At 40.3% G+C, this 26,486-nt stretch overlaps 1 protein-coding gene across 2 annotated transcripts in view; it reads left to right on the forward strand.

Annotated features, from left to right (window-relative positions):
* TRANK1 (tetratricopeptide repeat and ankyrin repeat containing 1) overlaps positions 1-26,486 on the forward strand; it is a 46,473-nt gene that overhangs the window by 6,334 nt on the left and 13,653 nt on the right. Inside the window, exons 5-18 of one of the 2 annotated variants that reach the window (XM_050890716.1) lie at positions 907-990; positions 4,489-4,627; positions 5,220-5,351; positions 7,354-7,521; positions 9,836-9,845; positions 10,268-10,413; positions 10,799-11,050; positions 11,916-12,092; positions 13,552-16,431; positions 17,041-17,240; positions 17,720-17,857; positions 22,156-22,296; positions 23,024-23,180; positions 24,366-24,454. In XM_050890716.1, the coding sequence (XP_050746673.1) occupies positions 907-990; positions 4,489-4,627; positions 5,220-5,351; positions 7,354-7,521; positions 9,836-9,845; positions 10,268-10,413; positions 10,799-11,050; positions 11,916-12,092; positions 13,552-16,431; positions 17,041-17,240; positions 17,720-17,857; positions 22,156-22,296; positions 23,024-23,180; positions 24,366-24,454 (4,713 nt within the window). Of the gene's footprint in view, positions 1-906; positions 991-4,488; positions 4,628-5,219; positions 5,352-7,353; positions 7,522-9,835; positions 9,846-10,254; positions 10,414-10,798; positions 11,051-11,915; positions 12,093-13,551; positions 16,432-17,040; positions 17,241-17,719; positions 17,858-22,155; positions 22,297-23,023; positions 23,181-24,365; positions 24,455-26,486 lie in introns of both variants that reach the window. The other variant, XM_050890715.1, reaches the window with a different exon arrangement.

Raw genomic sequence — 26,486 nt, forward strand, 5'->3', positions numbered from 1 at the left:
GCCTGTATTACTACTGGGGATTGCCCTGACCCAGGTGCAGGACCTTGCACTTGGCCTTGTTGAACTTCATGAGGTTCCCATGGGCCTGCTCCTCGAGCCTGTCAAGGTCCCTCTGGATGGCATCCCTTCCCTCAAGCGTATCAGCTGCATCGCTCAGCTTGGTGCCTTCTGCAAACTTGCTGAGTGATTGAGTGCACCACACAATCCCACTATCTATGTCATTGATGAAGATACTAAATAGTACTGGTCCCAGTACAGACCCTTGAGGGACACCACTCGTTACTGGTTTCCACTTGGACAGTGAGCCATTGACTATAACTCTTTGGATGCAGCCATCCAGCCAATTCCTTATCCATCCAACAGTCCATCCATCAAACCCAGATCTCTCCAATTTAGAGCTAAGAATGTTGTGGGGGACTGTATCAAAGGCATTACAGAAGTCCAGGTAGATGACATCTGTAGTTCTTCCCTTGTCCTCTGAAGCTAGGTAGATTTTCAAGGAGCACGACAAAGTTTTTAGGGAAACTGAGAAAACAGAAAAAGATACAGTGTGCATTTCTTGCTGCTCATGATGCTGATGTAGCTGGGGAGTCTCATCCCCATGAATGTAAAGGTCCATTCCTAAAGCGAAGGGTCACTTCCAAGGTGTATTGGAGAGACTTTTAGGGCCTGACCTTTCTACATGGTTTTTATTTCTGAGGAAACTTTCATTGGTCATAGCTTCCAACAGTCCACTGTATATTACATTAATTCAATTGAATTAATTCAATTGAAGTTATGATCTTAAAAAAAGATCTGAAATATTGTTGGCCCTCATTCGCTTTCCTACAAGATCTGATGAGGCAGTGAAAAACAAAGTTTCGAAGTGTGCCTATAAAATCACTAATAGTTTTTTTTTTTTTCCAGTCTTGTCTGTTGTTGTTGTCCGAGAAGAAAGAGTTGCCTACCAATCTCAGAGTCAACCAGTTATCACTGAAGAATCTCTTTGAGGTAAAGTAGCATCCTTTTTTTTTCTTTTTCTTTTCTTTCTGTTCAGTTTAGTGAGAGATTTTCCATCTTGTGTGCAAAGCTAAAACAAATCAAAGAAAAACAAAATGGAAAATAATACATGGACTTTGTATGATTATGTTAAATCATCTATTTTGTCCCTTTTCATCTGAACGTTAAAAAATCCTTAATTTGCATAACTTCTGTATGTAATTTAATGTTTCTTTTAATTTGGTCAAAAGAAGTCATCTTCCTCTCAAGTACAGCAAGCTATTCATTTCATGCTTGGAACCTGAGAATTTAATGTAGAAAAATGTCTGACATCAGTTAAGTTGGATGAGTTTTCAACCAGGACAATTTACAATATCCCTGGGATAGGGTATTATTATACTTTGCTAGCCTGTCTCTGGACTGCTTCATGGTGCCGAGTATGATTACAGGGAGTTGAGCAGGGTGCAGTGTTGGAATTTTCCCTTCCCTCAACGCCCCAAATTTTTGATAGGTTGCTTTATACCTAGGCAGCAACTGCTAAACTTTCTCCTTAAAGGCTTTGGCACTTTCCAAATAACTTAGACAATTTTGGTAAGATGGAAACATGTAGTCATAGACCAAGTAGCCACAATTCCTAATGCCTTTCACTGAGATGATGGCATCTGCACACAGCAGAATTTGATCTTTATGTTGCTCCTCTGAAACTTGCTCATTTCTTTATCTTGTGATTCCTCATGTTCTACAGCATTTGGGAACTCCAAAGCTTTCTATGCTGGCAGGATAAAATAAAATCTTCCAGCTGTCAGAAACTGCCATGCTCACGCATACTTTGCTGCTGGTTGGCTGTGCCTGCCTGGTGCATGTGCCATGTCGTGCACACTGGTACACCCCAGAGGTTCTGCCCACATCGCTGTGTGAGCTAGGTGGCCTTGTAGGGCTTGCTGCTGCTTGCCACTGCCTTTGTGCATGAGTATCCTGCCAAAACGCTTTGAATGCATGAAGGGGTGTCCAGCCATTGCTTCTGGCCCCTTGGGAACCAGGGTGTAGCCAGAGGCCGACTGTGAGCCAGGAGCCGCTGGGATTTCACCAGCTCTGCAAATCAGGACCAGCCAGTCTCCATAGCAGTGACATACCAACTTTCTAAAGGCATCTCACAGTGTATGTGTCTGTTACCACACAGTGGATGCCCAGCCTGTTGCAATTGCAGTTAAGTAAAGCATTTTTTATGCACCATTAAAAAATTCTTCTCTGTATGCTTTTTTTTGGTATTATTCTTCCATTTCTTTGTGTATATAAGTTAATTATCTATAGTTCTACTGAATGTAATCTACTTTTAAAAGATATGGTTACGCATTCATTGAGAAATTCCATTAGGCTTTATGCTGAGTATACTAGATATCTTACAGCACTGTGGTTTTCCTGATGGAAGCTTTAGAAGATGTTAACTGTAGGCTACACAGTACATTTGCTTGGTGTTTACTGGTTGGCAAATTAACAGTTTAGGGCATATTGATGGAATATGCCAGAATTTGCCATTTGGCTGTTACGTTGCTTGTGGTACTTTTGTCATTAATAATTTCAAGTTGGGGCTTTTTCCATAAATATATTTCAGTTAGGTGCCTGACAGAGTGTGCGGGAGTAATTCTGAAACAGAAGGGTAACACAAAGGAAATAAATCGACATTATTCATAGGCTTGTTTATAGCGATAGCAGAAGCATTAGTGGATGAATATACGCAAGCATGCCTTGGTTAGCTATCATTAGGCAGGTATGCTGTGTGAGTGCCGGCAGAGTGGCCCATATGGGACTTTATGCTACCCGCCGCCATCCCTCGTGTGTTTGCTCAGTTTTTTGCAGGAAGGGAGGGTAGGTCAGGATTCAGTCCTGGATCATCCAGGCCCATGGCCAGGCAGCAGCAGGGCTGTGGTGCTAGAGCAGCATAGCTGTGGTGGGGACAAAGGCATGAGACCCTCAGCTTAAAGCAGCCTCCAAGCGAAGGTGCCCACTGCCGCCGCTGTGGTTTGCAGCTCTTAGCAGCACCCTGGCCTGGGCCACAGCAGCAAAGCAGTCCTGCAAGGGGTGAACGTGCTCCTCACACTGACAGTAAAACATGGCAACGCAGTAGAGGACACAGGTAGGGTGTCTTGGCAAAAAATCTTCCTTACTAGGCAAGCAAATCGAAATGACTCGTTGACAGAGGAGGATAAAAGTGGGTTGCCTTTGCAAAATAGTGTGTCTTTTGTTGTTGAACTGGCCCCACCAGTCTTAGCTATTCTAGTGGGTTTGTTGTACATGTGGAAGACTGAAAGAATCAAGATGAAAGATCCCTAAGCACTGCTTCTCTTTTGCAGAAATTAGAAAATGTGGCTTTCTGACAACTCAAACTTTCCCTGCTGCCGCTACATTCTCCCTGTAATTTGTTGTATTTTGATTTTGTAACTGTGCGCAAACAGTAATTCTTGCCAGTCAAAATTTGGCATGAGGTGTTAGAAAAAAAGATTTATTTGTGGATGTTGGAAGCATGTGTGAAGCCTGCTATTTAAAAAGATGACTGGCACAAATGGAGAAATAATGTCTGAACACTGTTTCCGACCACCCCCTCATGTCCTGATCCTTCTGGCATATTGTCTCAATTTCTGTCTGAGCTTCCTCTGCCCACCTCCAGAGTTCCCTGTATTACTGTACCCCTTGTAGACTGTGCTTCATGTTCATTAAGTCCTTGCTAGAACATCCTTTTTCAGTTCAGCTGCCTTCTGCGCAGGCTGTGTGCTTTCAGTCTTGGTCTGTAAACTTCCCTGTAAATTCCATACTTTTATCAGACCACCTTCTAGGAATTTATCTGGCCAAAAGCTGTCTCCTAAGGCTTAACACCTTTTCTTTGTGTGAGCAGTCATATTATCATTGTTGTCTTAATAAAGCCAGATGCTTCCTGAGCTGGATGAGAGTAGGGCTTTGCCCTGCTCTCCATCCATGGCGTTCCTGAGCTGTAAAAGGACAGGTTACCTGAGTTCCCTAAACCTCCTTCCCCCAGTCTCTTAACTCCCTTTTCACAGTTTCAAGTATTTCTCCAGCCTTTTCTTGCTTTGCAGTGACTGCCTGCATAAGCTGCCTCATCCAAGCTTAAAAGGCACAATATCCAGTTATAGCAATATGTGCACTGAGATACAGTAACATTTAATAGACAAGTGTAAGGCAGAAAGTTGCAGTCAATTACAGAGAAGAAATATAGAAATACGTATTACAAAATAGACTTTAGGTTCAGTGCTCTTTGGAGCAGGACAAGATTCTTTTAAGATTCATGAACATCTCATAGGAGAAGAGTATTTGTTTTGCGCTTCTACTGGAATTGTTACATATATAATAAACGTTTCATTTTACAGCGGATGTGGCTTGATTGTTATTGTTCCACTGATTCTTGTAATAAAAAACCATGTGAATAAGATTAAAAAAGAAATGTCTTTTGTGTATGTAAAAAAAAATATGTGTTGTAATTGTTCTCTTTGTTATTAGACTTCCGAGTTGTATGGGCGTGGTGAGAAGATGCAAGAAGTAGCAGAGTTAGTCAAGTGGCTAATTTCCATTGGGGCGAAAGTTGAAACCATTGGAGTATATCTGCTTCATGCTGTTATCAGACTGTGTATCAAAGCAAGTGAGTGACATCCGCAGCTAAAATAAAACAATGGTGGCCTTCATCAGAGAACTGACAGCTAGAGCTTTTTTAAATTTTTTTTTTAAAAACTAATGAGATCAGAACATTTAGGTATAACCTTGCATGTGCCAATAAGGCACTATTTAAAAAATTTTGTAAACACTCTCTTTGATCATCTGTGCCTGATAGTGGTACAAACCTAATACAATTGTTCTCTTCCATGGTTTGAAGTGAAAGTGTGATTAATGTGGGTCTTTCGTAACCTGAATATGTCAACTTTAACGAAAATACAGTATTTCTTCCTGCCACCTCGGTGTGGAGCAACAGTTTCTATACATGCTAAAGAGTCATGAGTCAACCTCAGATTTGCACTTGCTGCGAGTCAGTGAGAATGTAGCATCATGTCTCCCACAATGCAGCTGGCTCTTACCATGATTTCTTTCACGTATTTCTTCCCTCTCCTACTCCCCGTCTTTGAGAAAAGGTTTCATACAGATGCATCTTGCCACTCCATAGGGGAAAAAAACAGGATCTGTTTCTGCTGTATCTCTGTTTACCATTTATAACAAGTGGGATTTTTTTATCATTCCAGGAAAAAACCATCTCTTCAGGTGGTTACTGACTCAGAGGCCAGACTTGAAGGATAGGATCAACCAGCAAGACAGAGACGGATGCACTCTCCTGCATATTGTGGCATCTTCCAGTGAATATTCCCAGAAACGCAGTAAATACAATTCTTTTTTTTGTGTGTGGTGTTTTGTTTTCATATGGAAAAATGAATAATGGAAGAAAATTTCAGACCCTGGTGTTTACTATTTCATGCTAAGGAAGAAAATGAGAAAGTCCTTTTATCTGAATGTAGACTTTGCAATGGTAACTAATATTTAAACATTTCAACAATTCCCTTTTAAAATTGTATACCTGATTTGTGACTACTTTCTTTGCTCTTTGGTTTGACTGGTTATGATTTTCCCACAAGTATGCTGCAGTTTGTAGAATCATAGAAGTTACCTTTTAAAGTTTGATGTGCCCTTAAAATCATATTAGGCCACCTGGAGACCTGTCCTGTTCTTTTAAATAGGTGGAGATTTAAAACCTGAGTAGCAGTGTACCTTGTCAGAGGAGGAAAATGAAATGCTTTCCTTCACGTTTTCTGTGGGATTTCTTTTATGTTAACTTAGCCTGGCTTTTTTTCTTGTATTTCTTGCTTGGCTCACTAGGTGGCAACAGGAAATAAGCATCAATGCCAAGATAATACCAGACTTCTAGGTCATTCTGGTGGTTCTCTTTAATAGTATGAATGAAATGCTCACAACCTATATCTAAATAATTTCATTTTCTGGAAAGGTGTAACACATCTTTTGCAGCAGTTCCATCTGTTGCTAAATGACTCCCGCGTTTCCAGAAGAGACCGTATTTATTTATTTATTTATGTTTATTTATTTATAATTATATTTATATAGTATATATATTATATAGAGAGTATATATTTTAATATGTATTTATTTATTAAAGTTTATTTCTTTATATAGTATATATTATCTATAAAGTGTATATATATTTATTAAAGTTTATTTCTTTATATAGTGTATATATATTAGAGAGAGAGAGTATATTTATAGATGTCTGTAAATATACATATAAAAATAAACCCTTGCACCTGTCTGTTAACAAAAAATAATCCCTAAAATAGCTTGAATGGTAAGGCTTAGACAAACAAAGCAAGATATTTGTGTTAGGCTGCATCATTTTTTCCTCATCTATGTTTTGCCTTTGGCACATGCAGTAACAGAGGCTGTGTGCTGTGGTGGTGTGCCTAGGAGATGTGTGGTGGTCTAACACTTATTTGCTCCCCATCACTCAGCCTTCTCCTGCGTGACTTGGTGCTTTGTTGCTCCTGTGCTCTCCCAGCTGTTCTGAGGGCATGGCTTACAGCAAATGTGCCTCTTTGAGGCAAGAGGAGTACAGGCAGCTGCTTGCAGGGCTGTAAAGTTTCCTCTGGTAATGCAGTGTGACATACTAAGAAGCGAGCATGTCATCTTCCAGAATATTAGATACTGTGTCAAGGCTTTAAATCACTATTATATTTATTGTGTTTATGTGTAATCTGTAATACTTGTGAAATGCTATAGAGGATAGTAGTTTCTCTTCAAAGCAATGGTACCTACCGTTAGTCAAACTGAACATCTTTGTTGTAAGGCTTATTACCAAGAAAATCATGTGTCTTATGTTGCATAGGAAAGAAACTCAGTGCCTAGCAGTGTATATTCATGCCTGAATATGTGAAATATTTTGGTTTATTGAGTCACCTCGCAAACAGTAGCAAAGTCCCTTGTTTTGTTTTTTCTTTACGTACAGAGCAGTTTGCCTAGAGGCTGGAGAACAGGGTTGGGGCATAAGGGAGGAGGTGAATTCCACATACTGCCTCTGGCCAGTGAGATGCTCATGAGGCACCCAGTCACCTTGTGTTTCTGTGCTCCCATTTCCCAATTAATAATAATGAAGATAGAGTTTTAATTTTTTTTTAAGGGATTTCTTTTGGGGAAAAATACCTAACAATACCTCACTCTTATGACACTGGAAAAGTTTAGATTTTTTTTTTTTTTTTAAATTAAAATTATGCTAGAAATTGTGCCAGGAAATTAAAAATACAAAGGAAAACAGAACAAAACCCCTGAACAATGAGAATTATTCTTCCTCTAATGTTTATTCATGTAATGTTTTAGGCCAAACAGAAGATGTGATCATGCTCCTGAATTTTGGGGTTGATCCCACTGTTCCAGATGCACGGTCAAGATATGTCATAGATATCTTGAAAAAGAACAAAAACTTCGATGCTGTAAAAGCAGTCAGCAGTCACATTGAGAAACACCCTTCCTCTGAGAAACGGACAGGTACTACATGGACTGTGTGCTTTTCCTGTTTTAAAAATACATCCTTTAGATACAAAATTGTTTTATTTGTAATTGGTAATAGTAGGTGGTTTTTATGTAACTTTTCCTATGAGTTGTCACCCTGATCTCTATCAGTCAATGATGAAAGTTTTGTCCTTGCCTGAAGGTGACTGCTGTCCAACTGATGTTCTTAGTATATCATGCAATAAGTAACTACAAGTTGCTCTAAGTTACTATAAGCCACTGTTTTGTTTTTTTTCTCACCCTTAACATGAGGCTCCCCCCACCATAGAAAATGCTTCTTTTTGATGCTTTTTCAGTTTTAACCTTTTACTTTCAGTTTATTTTTTTGAAAATAAAACATTTTGTTAAAATATTGGTGGCATATTTAAAATGCTTTTAATAACAAAAAATATTGACAAAAAAAAGAGAAGCTCTGAAAGGATGAAAATGTGAGTGAAAAGTTGCTGACATTTTTAAAAACAAAATAACATTTTAGTAAGAGCTCTTTGTTCACAAAGTTTTAGCCATCTTTGATCTATGTTGGTGATATGCAGCTAAAATTCCTGTATTACTTGAAAAATCTTAACTTCTGCACATGTTAAGGGAAAAGAGTAGCAGAGCAGACTATGAAACTAAAACTATGAGAGCCTCTCATAACCAAAACAGGGGAGCTAAAATTTAGTTACACTCTTGAAGTATGGGGAAACTTCGAAGTGCATTTTAAAAATTATTAGTGATATTTCTAGGCAGTTTGCAAAGGACCTGTTGTCATACAGAAAGACACAAATCTTAATTGTCTCAGTGCTAATATGAAATTTCATGAACTGGGGTGATGAACTGATTTCCAGTCTGCGTTTTTATAATAGCCTGTCAGTTCTGAAAAGGATTCCGACTTGTCTGTTTTCTTATAATTTTCCATTCTGGAAAGTAATGTATCAAGTGTGATTGCCCAAATAATGGGAATTTCCTCTTCCACACCAATAAATGAGAATGAGAAAATGTACAAATTGTACAATACCACCCCAGTGTGACAGTATCGAGACTGGCTAACCCTTATATAGTTTCTTGTATGCCCTAACAAATGGAGCAAGCCTGAGCTGCCTGTACTGCAGTATGGTCAGAGAGATGCTAGTTGGGGCAGGAGATGGGGAGCTACCCTCAGGACTGGAGGGTCCCTGCAGGATGAACCTTCTTGGCAGCATGGCACTACAGCTTGGTTGCTACTTATATCCTAGCTCTGCAGACATTTCCAGCAGAGGATCCAGTCGTAGGAGGCCATTCGGAGAAGCTCTTGTGAGTATCCACATGAGAACTGACGGATTGGCCGGTGAGGCAAGATGTTCCTGCAGGACTTTGAGGTTCAGAAACTGAGGAGGTAGATCCTGCAGCTGATATTTTCAAGCCATGGTTTAGACTGCTGTTTAAAAATAAGTCGCAAGCATTGACATTGTTCATCTTGAAAGCATTTCTTCAGTACAGTCTTTCTGAGATGGCTTGGTGCCTGATCTGCTTGTTTTCCCTGGCACTAACCAACCAGAACTTTAAGGTAACACCTGTATTAGCAGTATTACTGCATTAGCCCGAAGCATAACCTTTTCAAACCAGAACTTGCTCATATTGTGCAAATCTCAAAGCTCAGATAGAGCAAAAGACTGCACAGGCAGATCAGACTTGGCAAAAAGCAAAGTTTTTAGGCTACATCTCTTTTTTCATGTGCATATTGCATGTAAGTTTACTGCAAAGCACTGGGTTTCGTTGCACTTACATCTTATGGCTCCTGGCAAGCAGATTCCCACAGTTTTTCTTTCTTCACTGTAGAGATCTCTGTTCTGGAGAAGGTCTTAGCCCAGTGGTTCTCAGGTAGGAGGTTAACACCAATACCCTTGTGGCAGTAATCACTTTGGTGCTACAGGTAGCTCAGCCTGTCTTTTGTGGTCAATTTTTTTTTTTTTTTTTTGGCAATGCACAGCCCGCAAGAGTTTTCTAGGCTTTGTGCAAAATGAGAGGCTGGAGAATAAGCCACTACTTTACAGGTAACAGTCTGAGATTAGTCCTCGTTGCTAAAAAGATGACCAACCTTGTCTATCCCTCTGTCCTAAGGGGTAAAGCTACTGTTTTATTTGGTCTTTGATGTGCTTGAATTCCTCAAAGCTTTTAGGAAAGTCAGGCCAAGTCTTTCAGTTTTCATTTAAGGGCATTTATTGGGACATGACTTAAAATCTGCCATTGCCCATTATCTGAGTATCTCCTAAACTTGTAGGTATCATTTTGGTGTGGTGGGGTTTTTTTGGTTTTGTTTTTTTCTTTTAAGAGGACAAATTGTTTTATGGGTATATTTCTTAAATGGCACTGAGGAATCAGACAAGCTCAGGACATCTGATTAAAACTGTGTGCTGAAAAAATTACTGTTTTTAGTCACCTACTCTAAAAATTTTGAACAATGATATCACTGTGAGGCAGCAGTGTCCTGCCTGCATGCAGATCAACTTGTGAACTATTACAGTTTTCAACCTAGTGTATTATGGTAAAGAGTGTATTCGATGAGTGTATCAAATATCCTTTGGGATATGAAATGCATCACAGGACTGGCTTTGGCAGTGAGTTTCAGCCATCTGATTTTAACCTGCTACTACACATTTCTTAGAGCCCTGAGATGTAACATGTTACAGTCCTGCCCTGAAAAAAATGCCAACAAGGAACTGGATTTTCAATTTCTGTAATGTTTTGCAGGGGGGAATGAAAGCAGAGCCATAGCTGATACAGATTCTCTTCTGGATGTTCTTGAACAGTTTGTCCAGTTCTACAGGTTTGAAAATGGAGCACATCATAAAAACGTATTGAAGGAGGATGCAGTTAAGCGATTTCTGAAACTGCTGTCTTCTGTGAAAGGTACAGTGAGTTCCCATTTCTCCCCTTCACAAAACTTAATTGCTGTGAAAAATGTGTTTGATGCTAACAAACAGTTTTTGCTCTTTTACCCGTCCTTCTCTTCCCTGTTTCTCCAACTGATATTACTGGAACAATGTGCTTTTACTTATTTTTACTATTGTGTTTTGCACTTAGAACCACTGGAATATGCACAAAAATTCAGTATGATGAATCAAAATGTTCAAATTTATTTGGCCATCAGCATAAGGACTGAAAGATGCAAATGTTGCATTTTGCTGTTCTGTACTTTGAATTTATTGAGTTCATTATTCTGAAATTAGTTTACAGTGAGATGGATTTTATTATGTGGTTTTCAGTGAGTTATGTTGTCTTGACTGTCTTGCAGAAATCCCTGAAGGGGTGGTTTGCAACATCTCCCATGCCTGTGCTAACAGCTTCATAAAACAGTTGCTGGAGAAGCAAATGTGGCATAAAGTTTTGCTGCTGCTAACAGGAAAAGCCAGTGGGGAAGAGCCGTCAGGTGGAGGACTCTTCAAAAACTGCAGTCTGTCAGATGTTGACATTGGCAACGTTATCCAACAGTGTGACAGATCAGATACGCAAGTGCACCTCATAAGATGCTTGATTGAACGAGGAGGTGAAAACCTGTGCAATATTAATGTGTTATAAAAGATCTGGTATTTATTTGGCATGTTTGGGGCAACATAGTTTCAGAAATACCAACGCATGTTTTTTGTGGCTCTGTATAAGTGCAGCAGCTTGTTGGAGTCCAGTCCATTGGCTGCATCCGCTGTGTGCGACATGGGGAAGCTAGTAAGGCTACATGGGAGGGAAGATGTTTTTCAAATGAAATTTAGCTGTCAGGGTTGGTAAAAGGCCAAAGATTATTATTGCTCCTTTGCTTGTAGTTTCTTTGGTTTTTAATTTCTCTGTCTTCAGCCACAATATTATCTTGATAGATATCCTGTAAGCTACAGCCTTTGGGTTCAGTCTGTTGTTACGTTACAAGTAATTGACTACTTCAGTGATTTCAAAGGCATGACCAGATGTCTTTCTTTTTTTAGGTAGTGTAGACATCATCATTTTTCTTGTTTTGCATGAGGTTTATTCCTAGATAACTCTGGCATTTTTCATTTCATCTTATAACTTGATATTAGCTATAAATTATGGACACACAGTCCTGCTACAGCCTTGTGAGTGCCAGAGGTGCAAGGAGGCTTCTTGTTTCAGTCAGTGACTGACTGACTTGAAGATGTGTTCTGGCCTTTCTGTCTTCCTGTCACAACAGGAGGACTGGTTGCTCAGCTTATTGGGAGATAAAAGGAGATTCTGAAGATTTTCTTAGTCAAAAACTCTTTAACAGATACATGTAAAAAGCTGACAAAAAAAAAAGTCACCTGCTCAGCAATCAGCATGTACGTTCATCTCTTTAGAACTTTCTGGAGTTTGCAGATCTGGTGTATCAGATTTAACCCCTGATATTGTCATGTCCTTACCGCCAGCTCTGCCAGATGGGATGGGAACCAGCTCTGAAATACCACTGCAAATATGCCTCAGAAAGAATTATTTTGAACTGGTATATTTGCTGCTGACCAAAGGTGCAGATCCTCGAAATGTCTCCATTGCACAAGGAGATACTCCTTTGCATGCTGCAGTTTCCATCTGTTTAAATAATAGAGGTAAGGCTTTTGTGTGCCTGGGCCTAGGGGACGCAAAGAGCTCTAGCAGATGTGCACAGTTTGTTTTCACAGCAGCTGTTGTGAAAACATCCCCATTTCTTACCTGTCTAGCCCACTGCCCCTTCTGCTGCTGTTTACTGATGTGATAGCAGAGGCAGCAGGTGAGAGTTAATGGCAGCTCAGGTGACCAGGGGGAATCAAGCAGCTGTAGTGTCTCCGTCAGTTACTGTTTTGTGAATATATTCTTGTTTAATCAAGCTGATTTAGAAAGGAAGGATCCTCTTTGAAACCCTGTAAAATGTGTACTAGGTGGGAATGAAGTAAACGGGAAGGATCTAGGAAGAAACAAAGGTAAAGGCAGAGCAATGGCAGCAGACTTTGAAGGAAATCCTATGGTGACATCTGAAATCTGTTTCCCAGTTTTTGTTCAGTCGTAAATCAAGCAAAGTTTTGTTCAGAGAAGGAGTGAGTGAGAGGACTGTAGGGCTTACATAAAAATGTAAGAAATTAGGGCTTAATTTGATAGTTTATCTTAAAGTCAGTTTGATTTTAAATCAAGAAAAATACGTTTTTTAGTTGAAGGATTAAAATAATTAAAAATACTGAATTTATTCATTTTTAAAGTACAAACATTTCATTTAATAGCTTGAGAGACTAAAAGCATAGATACTGCCAGTTGTTAATTTTAAATCAAAAGATTAAGAAGTCCAATGACAATATCTTCTCTTAAGTATTTTTCACTATGTAAAGTTTTTGAGGTGGAATTTCTTTACAGTGATTTTGATGTGTTGCTATTTTACAGTTAGGAAACAAAAGTTTCACATATATTATCTGGTTTAAATCACATATATTATCTGGATTAAATCAAAAAAGCTGTAGGGTATCTCTTCTTTTTTTTCTCCCCAGGGAGGTATTGGACTAATCTTATTTTGTAGGAAGTTGCTCTAGGGACCTCAGATGTCAGGAAATAATTGGGATTTGCCACAGGTTATTTTAGTAAACCAAAGTTATCTGCAGCAGATTACTTCTGGGTGGCATATCAAAGTGAACAAAATGACCCCAGAGCAGTACCCAGAGCTGCTGCTTGTCCAGATGACCAGTCACCAGCCTACTTTGGGTAGCAGTCAGGGCTGATGTTGGAAGATGAACGAATCTGTCTGCACCCAGAGGTTAAAAAACGAGTGAAATTGACTGATGCTACTGAAACAATTGCAGCACTAGGGATTTCTAAAGTTTTGCTGCCATTATATTGTTTTCCCTGAATATTAGAAAAGCTCAGTTTTGAGCCATTTCAAATAAGCATGTTTTACAAACATGAAATGGAGATTTTTTTTCTTTTGAAAGCAAATTGATTTTCATTTAATAGTTGCAGAAAAAAGTATTAAAAATTGTTGGCCTACAAAGCAGCCTTGTAAAGCAAGTGATTTATTTTTTTTTTTATTTGTTTTCTTGCTTTCAGATGGCATTGGTTTAAATATCCTGAACTATCTACTTGATCTCTTTGCTTCAAGACCTTCTGACTTTCCATATCTTAATCCAAACATACAAGATGAGGCTGGAAATACAGTGATGCATATTGTTTTTCAGAGAGGATTTTCAAAACAGGCTAAGAGAATAATGGAGTCATTGGCAAAATTTGATGTTAACTTTAATATAAAAAACAAATTAGGAAGAGATGTGAGGCATAGAATTAAAAAAAATGACCCACTGCTACTTGCCTGGAATAATGCTGCACTGGAGAAAAAGAAGTACCGGCAGGATATAGCAGGGCAGTCAGTTAAAACACCTAAGCCCATTCCGGCCTCTGAGATTTCACAGCCAAAGAGCACAGGCCATTCTTCATCTGGGTCCTCATTAAAGGCACCATCTGGCAACGCAGCGCATAATGTTTTAAAAACCCCGTGTTCTGTAAAGACAAAAAAAGATCAGTTGGCAAAGCAGGAAACAGAAAGAATAAATAGCCCCTTAACGCTGCAGGAAAGTCTAGTGCAGGCAATCACAGCTTTAATTCAGCAGCTGAAATTGGGTGACACCCTGAGAAAGGATCATCCTCTGGTACAAAAGCCATCTCCAGCCCAGACTAATTTGGAAGTGGGAAGAAGTGAGTCCTCGCAACCTTGTGGAAGCATCACTTATCCTGAAGGAAAAGGCGATGATTGGGAGAAAAAGAAGGGAGCAGGGGAATTTAGTATGGCCCTGCCTAATAGAGAGAAGGAAGAACCAGAGGAAGAGAAGGGGAAGATTCTGGATATTGAGGCATATGTGCAGGAGTTTGATAACATGACCTGGGAAATAGAGTGCACTCCTGAAATGCTGAAGACGTTGGGCAGCAAAGCTGTGCCTCATTATCTGAAAACTAAAACTATAATGGCAATTAAGCAGCTTGGCAACGGGGAATGGACTAGGGGCCTTCAGAAGCCACTGAAACACTTGAAAGCTGATATCCAGCTGTATGAAGCCAAGTTGGGCAAAGGTGCAAGAATGCTATGGGAACTTGCGATTGACTTTTCTCCTCGTTGCAGCGAGAGTGCGGAGAAGATCATGGAGACAGAACAGACAAAAAGTCTTCCAGAAAAATCAGGTAGAGTTTACACAGAAATAATCAGAATTTGGGCCATTGTTCTCGACCACTGCAAGCTGAACCGTGTCTTAGATAATATATGTATTTCCTACAATCGTGGTTTATCCTGCATCTTGAGGAAAAAGCTCAAGGGCATAAGTGAAGGACATCAGAACCACAACATGACAACACAGAAGCGTGTTCCACGTTGTTACATTGAAGACCCAGAGGCAGAAAAATCAAAAGAACTTACCATACCTGAGTATTTCCCTCCAGCCAGTGCAGCAGAATTGGAATACAATATAATGAAATTTCACAGCTTCAGTACTAACATGGCGCTTAACATTATAAATGATGTACATTCTTCTGTTGAATACCCTTTCCGAGTTGGGGAGTTGGAATACGCAGTAATTGATCTCAATCCAAAGCCCATGGAACCAATCATTTTAATTGGGCGAAGCGGGACAGGGAAGACGACTTGCTGCTTGTATAGGCTTTGGAAGAAATTCTATTCGTACTGGGAAAAATCCACCTTGGCAGATGGTCCTCTGCTGGAGAGGCAAACATGGCAGCAAAGACAGTGCAGTGAGGTTGAAAAAGCTAGGCTAGAGAAGGAAGAGAGTGAACTAAAAGAAGACAGTGATGATTCGAGTGAGGAGCAGGTGAGTGACGAGCAAGACCAGGACAGTGAGGATGAAAAGGTTCCTGCAGGCACAGCTGGTGCAGAAATGAATTCATGTGATGGCCATGAAGAAGACCAAATGTGTAGCGCAGAAGCATCGAACAGGCTGGAGCACCTGCATCAGATCTTCGTGACAAAAAATCCTGTCTTGTGCCAAGAAGTTCAGAAGAATTTCATTGAACTTAGCAAGTCTTCCAAGGTAACCAGTCACTTCAAGCCTCTGGAGCCAAATGTTCATAAGCTACAAGACATTAAAGATGAAAATTTTCCACTGTTTGTCACCTCCAAGCAGTTGTTGCTGTTACTGGATGCATCCATGCCTGACCCATTTTTTCCGAGAAACGAGGATGGAAGCCTTAAAAGAGTCATTGTTGGTTGGAGTCCTCAGGAAGACTTCGTTGTACCAAATTGGCAAGACGAGGATGAAGAAGGTAACGTTGAAGCAGAACATGGTGATGATGAAGGAGCTGCAGATGCGTACTCTAGGGAAAGTGATCCTCGGACTTTTGTGACTTATGATGTATTTGCAAATGAAATATGGCCAAAAATGATAAAAGGTAAAAGCTTGTACAATCCAGCACTGGTTTGGAAAGAAATAAAATCGTTTCTGAAGGGCTCTTTTGAGGCACTGAGTTGCTTTGGGGGTAAACTTACTGAGGAGCAGTACAAAAAGCTGGGCCGAAAGAGATCACCGAACTTCACAGAAGACAGGAGTGAAATCTATCACCTCTTTTGTCTTTATCAGCAGATACGATCACAGAGAGGTTACTTCGATGAAGAAGATTTGCTGTATAATTTATCTCAAAGACTCTCAAAGCTCAGGGAGCTGCCGTGGTCCATCCATGAGTTTTATGGTGATGAGATACAGGATTTCACCCAAGCTGAGCTAGCACTGTTAATGAAATGCATCAATGACCCTAATGCCATGTTTCTAACTGGTGACACTGCCCAGAGCATAATGAAAGGAGTTGCTTTTCGTTTTAGTGATCTGAGGTCACTGTTTCATTACGCAAGCAAGAACTCCATGAACAAGAAGCAACGTGTTAGAAAACCAAAAAGGATATATCAGTTGTACCAGAACTACAGGTCCCATTCAGGTAAAGTAACAGATTTATTTATGATCTGAGCATATGCTCTTCAGATGTCACTAATGATTGAAGTTTTCTGCTGGCCTATTCAAAGTGTCTTTAAGCAGCCTGGTTTTTTAAGAGATCAGATGGTCAGCTTTTTCTGACATGCAAATTCTGTATTTTGACATCTCAACTGGAAAACCAAGAATGAACGTTTTCAAAACTGTCATTTTTTGAGCACTCATGCTTACTGCATGTTTTGACTGTATTTGTTTGAAGGAAAACTTGACAAATAATCATACCGATTTCTGTTGTCCCATCCTCAAATCGCTAGACTTTGCAGCATCGGTGTGCTACTTCTGCTTTTCTTGTTTGTTTCTCATTTATGGCCTTCATTTTGCGAGGACACTGGTAAGCCTTTGTGGCATGCTTTCTGATCTTTGCAGGCCTGAGAATGAGGTCCACTCAAAATGGCAGAAACATAAAGTGGACCTTACAGCTTTTCTCTTCTCTGACTAGTGTTTGTCATGATATTTCTTGATTTCAAAATTCTAACAAAATCTTTTAAAAGTGTGTTTGCGAGAGAGTATGAGACAGTCAGACTGAAATTTAAAATCTCTATTTTGCTTATTACAGGTATTCTCCGTTTAGCATCTGGAGTGGTTGATTTGCTTCAGCATTATTTCCCAGAATCTTTTGATAGGCTTCCTAAGGACTGTGGTCTCTTTGATGGACCAAAACCTACGGTCTTGGAATCCTGCAGTGTTAGTGACCTAGCAATTCTGCTGAGGGGCAACAAAAGGAAAACACAACCCATTGAATTTGGAGCACATCAGGTTTGTTTTTTGTGGGTAAACAACTTTTTGCAGATTCTTCCAGCTCTGTTGCTAAATCATAATTTTATATGGACTGCCCACAACTTTCTTTTTTAAGCCCTTGTAATCTCACTGGCAAATTATGCTTTTTAAACTTAGAAACCTTTATTGTGTTGGTTTCTGTTTCTTCTTAATACACATCTGGCTCTTTCTGTTCTTTTTTGCATCAGGTGTTGCCTGTCCTGTTCCTTTCTAACTCCAAATTTTTTTACATCAGATCTATGACTGCACATACCACACATTTGTCAGTCTTCTAGTGGCAGTTTTGTGACCTTTTTTGCGGAGTGTGCTGGAATGTCTGTGTTAAATGTTGTCTGGTTTTGAGAAGGCTTTTGCATTATCGTGACATGTTTGTATGCTGTCTCTATGCAGCTGTTACCCCTTTTTTTTTTTTATTTTGCTTCCTAATATATTCTTTTTATTAATGTATTTTATGACAGGTGGTATTAGTGGCAAATGAAACTGCAAAGGAGAAGATACCTGAGGAACTTAGTTTAGCACTTGTACTGACAGTTTATGAAGCAAAGGGCTTGGAATTTGATGATGTACTCCTTTACAACTTTTTCACAGACTCAGAGGTATTTAATTCTTACCCGTTTTCTGCATTTTTTCTTAAGCCTTGATTTTACATGTGGTCTAACTGGCTTTCCAGCTGGGGAAGGATTCCCTGTTTCCTCTGAAGATGGATGGTTTCATCACAGTAGAAAACAGGGCTCATAGGTTTATAAATTGAGGCTGTCTTCCCTTAGTGCTGCATTTTCTTTCAGGTTGGCTGTTGCAATTTAAGGGAGAGCCTTGGGGTTCACACGACAGTGCACGCATGCACACACACACACTCTGCTGCATACCAAGACTACTCCGCTAGCTTCCAGCGTGTCCCTCCTGGCTGATTCCTGTTCAGGTCAGAGCAGTTGGTGGAGGGACACTAGTCATGGTTTAATCCCAGCCAGCAACTAAGCACCATGCAGCCGCTTCCCCCTCCCCCCTCCCAGTGGGATGGGGAGGAGGTGAAAAAAAAAAGGTAGAACTCGTGGGTTGAGATAAGAACAGTTTAATAACTAAAGTAAAATAAAATATACTACTAGCTAAGAATAATAATAATAATAATATAGTAATTGTAATGAAAAGGAATATAACAAAAAAAAGAGAAATAAAACCCAAGAAAGGACAAGTGATGCACAATGCAATTGCTCACCGCCCGCTGACTGATGCCCCAGCAGCAATCCGCCCTTCCTGGGCAACTCCCCCCTGTTTATATACTGGACATGATGTTCTATGGTATGGAATATCCCTTTGGCTAGTTCGGGTCCTAGCTGTCCTGGCTCTGCTCCCTCCCAGCTTCTTGTACACCTGCTTGCTGGCAGAGCATGGGAAACTGAAAAAAATCCTTGACTTAAGATAAGCACTACTTAGCAACAGCTAAAACATCAGTGTGTTATCAACATTATTCTCACCCTAAATCCAAAACACAGCACTGTACCAGCTACTAACAAGAGAACTAACTCTATCCCAGCTGAAATCAGGACACACATCTTCACCCTCTCATACTCTTTACCTTATACTGGAGTTCTGGGTCCCAAAAAAGCACCTTCAACCCCCTGCTTTGCATCACCACAAATTGTAAAACAATTATGTTTAGAATCAAATAGTGTGTGTATGTGTTGGGGGTGGGGGGGAGGAGCATGCTCTGTAGCCGTCCGCAGCTTAGCTCCAGAAAACTCATTCTGATCTAGCTCAGGAGTTGTCAGGAAACTTGGGAAGGTCTCACAGTCTATATAGCAGAGACCATTGCCCATAGAATGGCCTTGCATAAAGAAGACTTTCTTTTGTGGAGGTGTTGTGTTTTGTATTTCTTATGTACTCCCTTTTCTCCCTTTGTGGTTCTCTGGGGAGCTCAGACCTGGTCTCTCCAGGGTTTCCTGTAACTCCAGACCTGACAGGGGTGTGGTCCTCAAGGCTCCTTGCAAAGAGCTATCAACCACAGCAAACTCACTGTTGTTGCTGGAGCATCACCAAGCCCCCCCACCCCACCCCCAGCCAGGCAGTAGGCAGCATCCTTACTGAACATGCCTGTAGAGACTTGAGAATGCCCATGACTGAGTTGCTCTGCAATTAAACATTCAGTGTGAACATCTCTGTTGCAGATGCCCTCTGCCTCTAGCCCTCAAAACAGTGTCTCAGGTGTGGTTGTCAGCAGATGAAAACCACAGGAAAACTGAGGGCAGCTTACTAGCTAGTGGCTCTTCATAGGGGTTAGTGGACATTATGTGGTGAGGGCAGAAGGAAGGAACTTGAGGTAAATGACCTTGTATCTGGCTTACTGAGATTCGGGGACAGTACGATACTGACTGTCATAGTAGATTTCTCAAAGTTGATTTGGTTTTGGTGATGCAAGTTGTACTGAGAATAACAACGAAACGCTTATCAGAATTTAGCAGAATCAGTTTAACAGAGCTGAGTTGTGTAGAGCATTTTAACTTAGACTAACGTATGTCAGGCCTGGAGAACTGTTTTCATACAATTCTTCTGTTTTCCTGCGAGTTGCGAGTAATTGAGTTGATTTGAGCAGTTAAACAAGCAGGCAAGAAAGCAGCTTACCCTCAGGTTTTCTAGTTTTGAGAAGCTGAATCTGTCAACTGTTGTAAACACTGCAAAAGTGGCAGTGTGTTGTTTGGAATGTGTTGGATTTTCTTTTTATTGGGCTTGAAAATGAGATTTGAAACGAGTCTTGTTTCAAGCAGCCGATTTGAATGAAGAATCAAAAAGGAAAAAAACCCAACCCCCCAAACCGCAGCAAGCTGTTGACCAAACTGATACCATTAGCTGGTTGTCATTTTGTAATCCATGATGGGCTTAGGAATGTTTTGATTGATGATTTATTGCAATCTTAACTTCAAAATACATTTTGCAAGAAAAATTTCCTGCATTTTTTTCCCCATAGGAAGACAGTTAACCTGTATCAGGTTGCTTCAAGCTCTGAACTATATAAACAAAAAGCTGTTTCAGCCTTATTACAAGTATTTTTCATTTTGTGCCAGAAACTCGGCACTATGTAATCAGGTTTCCATTAAGTACCAAAAAAGGGAAAAAATGAACATAACTTAAAATACACTTACGATTTTCTGGGTTGTTAGTGTTGCGGGGGCTCAGGAATCTGCAGAATGGTGTGATCAGGAGCTGGCATTTGTTACATGGCATGAGAGTGCACACCACCAATCTGCTGCCACACTTCATATATTTAAGCATGTCTGTGCATATCTGTAGAAATTTCTCACATGTACATATGTCAGAGGCCAATATTCTCTGACCAGGCTTTTTAAGATATTTCCCATGAGTGGTTTTTTGCTCATCTCTGAGCCTTCTTCCAAGTGGGTGTGTTGGCAGATGCCATTCCACTCCCTGACTCAGACCAGCACTAGCAATTACTGATGTTGCACAGTGAGCTTAATACATTCATCGCATGAATGACCAGCCCTCTTGCCTGGGCACCGTGAAGGTGAGAATATGTGCCTGTATGGGATACCGGTGGGTCCACCTCCATGGCTTCAACCCCTTTGTTTTTTTCCATGGGCCCTACCACATCATGGTTTACACAAGCACTGGTCATAACTTGCATGCCAAGGATGACGTCCCAAATGTCCCTCTTGTTAATCCACTGCCTTTTTCTGCCAAGGTGAACGATCTGGTCCCTGTTCAGAGAACTGCCTTGTCAGTGCACCAGCCAAAGGACAGCAACCACTTGCCTCTGTTTGTCTGGATCCTCCTTGCTCCAAGTCTCCTTAGTGCTACAGTGACAAGGAGGTTGGTGAGTTGTGGGCCAGCTGGTCTGCAACTCACCAAGCTTGTCAGTCTTGTAGTGTCAAGGAGACTTGCCGGCTGCCCATCCTGACCTACAGGCTAAGATCTATCCAACATGTCTTAGCAGATTTTAGCATGACAGATTGCAACTTGTGAGTGTTATCCCACCACCATTTACCTTTCACCCTGCCCCAAGCTGGCAGGGAGCTGCCTGGCCCAGCAGTCAGCACCGCCCCCCCCAAGCGTCTGCCTGTTGCAGTATTGGGGTTTGTAGGAGAATCCCCAGCCCTAGGACTAAACGTTGAGCCTCATCCATGGTGAGGGTAACCTGATTTCCTCCTTTTCCCCATAGATGGGCCATCCATTGTAGGGGTGTATCTTCAAGTTTAGCTGAAAATTTATAATCTACCCAAGAGGGTTTTCATGTTTAATATCAAATTTACTTATTTGATATGTTAGGCATTGCATATGATTTGGATTTAGAGTGATACAGCAGTATCCTGAAATCACGAGACAGGCACAATGTAACAATGGCAAGATACGGCAGAGTCACAATATAAACGTGATTCCCATTAGCGGTCCCTATATGCTCCACCATCATGATGCTGGGCATCCCCAGTCCCCGGGAAGTAATATGTAGCTTGAAGCCAGCTCAAGCCAGTTCACTCTTCCCGGTTTGTTTTGTTTATTGCTTGGTTTTTACACACTCTGGGCTGAGCCATGCATTCACTTTCCCCCATATTGGTCTGGGCGGCTCAGGAGGACATTACTCTCTACTGGCTATTTTAGGGAAAGTTGTTTATTTGAGTTGATGACTGCCTGGTACAGACATGTATCTCAAACAAAGGTTACCCTCCAGTCCCACTTGCTCTGAGATGAAGTTCAGCTTTCTTGATGAAAATTGGTGGTTATTCTTTACATTCTTTCCTGAGATAATTTTTTTTCCCACTCAACTCCTCTGAGCCTTCTTCAGTTGTGGAGGTGCATTGGTTGATCACAACATATGACCTTATCTTTTGCGTATGTGGGCAGTAGTGATTGCTGCATACAACTAAACCTCATTCTCTTGACATTTTAGGCTAGCAAAGAATGGAAAATAATTTCTTCTTATACTCCTGATTCGGATGTGCATGTAGGAAGCAAATTGCTGATCGAAATGCCTTTAGAGGATGCTACTGGTATGCAGAAAAGAACAGCTTTTAATGTAGAAATGTACAAGGTGAGTTTTTCGTAACATTGGGAATAGGAAGGATAAACTAAATTCTTAAATCTTAGAAGTAGGGAAAAATCCTTTCATCCTGTAGTTCCATGTTTATCAAGGTTGCTTTATGTTTTTGGTAGTTGTCCAATATTGTTGTCCAAGTTTGTATAATAGAATCTTGATTTTGAAAGGTAAGAGTTTTTTTGCGAATGTAATTTGATGAGAGAACAAAAACTACATATAATAGACTTCTAGGTATATTTACAGAACAGCTGTGGTTAAAGCAAATAGCAAATCAGCTTGTCAATATTTATTGTTACTTTAGTCTGGTTTCAGATAGGTGTCAGTGCCTTAAAATTAAGGAAACTTCTTAGAATCTAGTAAGTCAGATATTTTCAGGATTGTACGGTAAAAAATTAATAATTATACGTGCAAGTGATTAGAAGGAAAATGGACTGTCACACCTGCAGCTGCTAGATTTGCTGTAGCAGTAGTTGCATGCAAATTAGCTGGACAATGGCTTATGTAATTGAAAAATCACGTTTAATATTTAGACTTGCTTGCTTAAAGATACTTTCCTATTTGTTATTCATTCTGTATATATTCGCTGTTTTCTTATAATTGCAAAGTATGTTTCTTTCTAACAATTTAGCTCATCTGGTATTTTATTTATTTTATTTTATTTTGGTGTGTTGCCTTTTTTCTTTTTTTTTTTTTTTTTTTCCCTTTTACGGTTCTGCTTCAGATGCTGAATGGAGAACTAAAGCAATTGTATACTGCCATTACAAGAGCCAGAGTCAATCTTTGGATCTTCGATGAAGATAGTGATAAACGGTCTCCAGCTTTTAAGTATTTCATCAAAAGAGAATTTGTTCAGGTTGTCAAAGCAGATGAAAAGAAAGGTAAAGTTATCCTAAAGCTTTCTTAAAAGACTGTCAAACAGGACAGCCTACTCATGCTTTCTTGCTTTTAGGCTGTGTAATAAAGAAGGTTAAATTCCTTGCTCCCTCTAACAGTATGCATTGATAACTGCCCTTGTAAATTTCCACTGGTTTCAGTGGGTCTTACTACTTTTGGCTCTAAAGATCACTTGTATATGTTAATACATAACTTCATTGCTAATTCATTAGTGTAAGTTTTCCTGCTGTCGCAGGAGAAGAGTCAGAGATCACTCAGACAGATCTGATCTAGTAGTTAGTTTATTGAGTTCTAACCAGTAAATTTAGCTATGTAAAATATTTAGTAAGTACAGATGGATTGGCAGTCAATACTCTACTATCTACTACACTTAAAGTTAGTATGGGATACAAAGATTATCGCATAAGCTTACTATATGTATCTTAAATGTTACATGCATGCAAAAATGTCACTTACCAACCCATTGATGTCTGGTGTCAGGCAAGGGATCTCTCAGCCTCGAGGGGTAACCTTGAGAGGCGTCCCTACTCAAGGGGAGATCGCCGCTGCTCAGCCAGTTGCTACGGAGGGAGAGCTCAACAGAACCTGATAGCTGCAGATATTTATAGCATAAAGTGGTTGATTTGTAGTCAGATTTTCTGCTATGTTTATACAGTTTCAGCCGCTTATCAGCCCAGTCTCCAGCCAAACCCTTTTTTTTTTTTTTTTTTATTTTGGTGTTGTGTTCTTACTGATAGCCTTACACAATAGGATTAACTTTGGTTAGGCCTACTTGCTGAGCATCTGCCTGGACCAAAGTTCAGTTAGTTCAAGCAGGAGGAGTGCATTTGTCACACCTGCACAGTAATGAAGGCTGTTCAGGGAAAACCATCCCAGCTAAAAGATTTATCAAATGAATGAATTTGGTTTCTATAAAGACAGTGGGTTTACTCAAAGTTTTGTCCAAAAAACAGGCATGATTTTTAAAGGTCTTTCAAAACCAAACCCAACTTGTTGATTTTCAGTGCTGATTGAGGGATAAAATGTATTTAACTCATAGTTACTATTACCAGTGTGAGCACAAATCATAAAGAGTTTGGAACATTATGAGGTGTTAATGCTTAGTTTTGGTACATAAGTGGTTTCTGTGGTTTATCCATTCTAACATAAAATTACTCCCGACCTTCTAGACTTAGATGACAGCATGTTTGCTAAAACTTCAACTCCAGAAGAATGGATTGCACAGGGAGACTACTATGCTAAACATCAGTTCTGGGAGGTAGGAGCATATGTTTATCTGAAATAAGGATTCTTGTCTATTCTGAAACCTTTTTTTTCTTTTTTTTGTTTTTTTTTTCTTTGCATCTATAAAATTATCTGTAAACTTTCAGTTGCTCTGTAGCAGTCTATCTTAGTTTGTGGTTTGTAGTTGTGTAGGTGTCTACAGACTACTTGTACATGATTTGCAAGAAGTAAGCAGGGAGAGCAAGCCTGTTGTCTGTGTCTGTAATCTTAAATTCACTACTTAGAAATTTGCAGTCCAATGAGGGAAAAACATTTTAACAACAACTGGTTGGAAAAAACAATTATTAACAGCAACTGGAATTGACTGGAATTTGTGAATCTAAACCACGTGCTTGACAGTATCATTACACGTTACTGTAGGAAAATGAAAACATTTCTTGGAAGTATATTGATTTGGGTGATGATCTCAGAGCCTTTTTATGTGTTTTTGGACAGTAATTAGGGATGGATGCAAAACACACATTAAGGAACAGCATGTAAGAACCAAGGGAGCACTAAGAAAACCACAGAAAGAGTAGCAAAATGATGGTTTCATTCCCTTACTATTTACAGACCATGGAGATTTTAGTCTTTTATTTCCTAAATTGATAGTTAATACTGTCCAGATATGGGATGACAGTTAACGGAATGGAAGCAAAACCCAGCCAGGACAACACCGCCAATGAATTATTCTACAAGGAATTAAGCGATATCTCTAGATCAACTGCCCTTGTCCTTATGGGTGATTTTAACTTCCCAGACATCAACTGGGAATATCATACAGTGGACACAAACAGGTCCAGGAAATTTCTGGAGCATGCTGAAGATAACTTCTTGGTGCAGGTACTAAGGGAGCCGGCTAGGAAAGGTGCCCTTCTAGATTTGTTGTTTGTAAACAGAGAGGGGCTCATGGGCAAAGTGGTGGTTGGTGGCTGTCTTGGTCACAGTGACCACGAAGTAGTCGAGTTTCAAATAGTTGGCGACAGGAGAAGAAGAACTACCAGCAAAACTTTGACCCTGGATATGGGGAGAGCAGACTTCAGGCTGCTGAAGGAGCTAGTTAGTAAGGTGCCCTGGGAATCTGCTTTTGAAGATCTTGGGGTCCATGAATGCTGGTCACTTTTTAAGAGCCATCTATTAAGAGCGCAGGAGCAGGCAATTCCAAAGTGTCGGAAGTCAAGCAAGAGGGGCAGAAGGGATCTTCTTCTAGAACTTAGGCAGAAAAGAAAAGTGTATGGACATTGGAAGCAAGGACAGGCGACACAGGAGGACTACAGAGACGCTGTTTGCCACTGTAGGGAGAAAATTCGTGCGGCCAAAGCTCGATTAGAGTTCAAGCTGGCCAGCGCTGTGAAGGACAGTGAAAAGGGCTTTTTTTAAATATGTTAACAACGAAAGGAGGATCAGAGGTAACATTGGTCCATTACTTGATGAGGTCAGTCACCTCACAAATAGGCACATAGACAAAGCAGAGACATTTAATGCCGCCTTCACCTCTGTCTTTAACACCAATGGTGAGCCCTGGGACCCCTGGAGCCGTGATGGAAGACCATGACTGGGGGGATGATAAACTCCCAGCCGACTCTGAACTTGTTTGAAACTTGCTGCTCCAGCTGGATGCGCATAAGTCTATGGGGCCCAATGGGATTCATTCCAGGGCACTGAAAGAGCTGGCTGATTTTATAGCGGGACCTCTCTCCATTATTTTTCAACGGTCTTGGAAGTCTGGAGAGGTCCCATTTGACTGGAAGCTAGCAAATGTTGTCCCAATTTTCAGGAAGGGTAAGAAGGAAGACCCTGGTAATTACAGGCCTGTCAGTCTCACTTCAGTGCCTGGTAAAATTATAGAGAAGGTTATGCTGGGAGTTATTGAAAAACACTTGAGAGACAATGCAGTCATTGGTCATAGCCAGCATGGGTTCGTGAGGGGAAGGTCCTACTTAACCAACTTAATTTCCTTTTATGACAAGGTCACCCATGTAGTGGACCAAGGGAAGCCAGTAGATGTGGTGGTTTTGGATTTTAGC

This window comes from Gymnogyps californianus, chromosome 2, assembly GCF_018139145.2.
Source record: "Gymnogyps californianus isolate 813 chromosome 2, ASM1813914v2, whole genome shotgun sequence".
NCBI classification, from domain to species: Eukaryota; Metazoa; Chordata; class Aves; order Accipitriformes; family Cathartidae; genus Gymnogyps; species Gymnogyps californianus.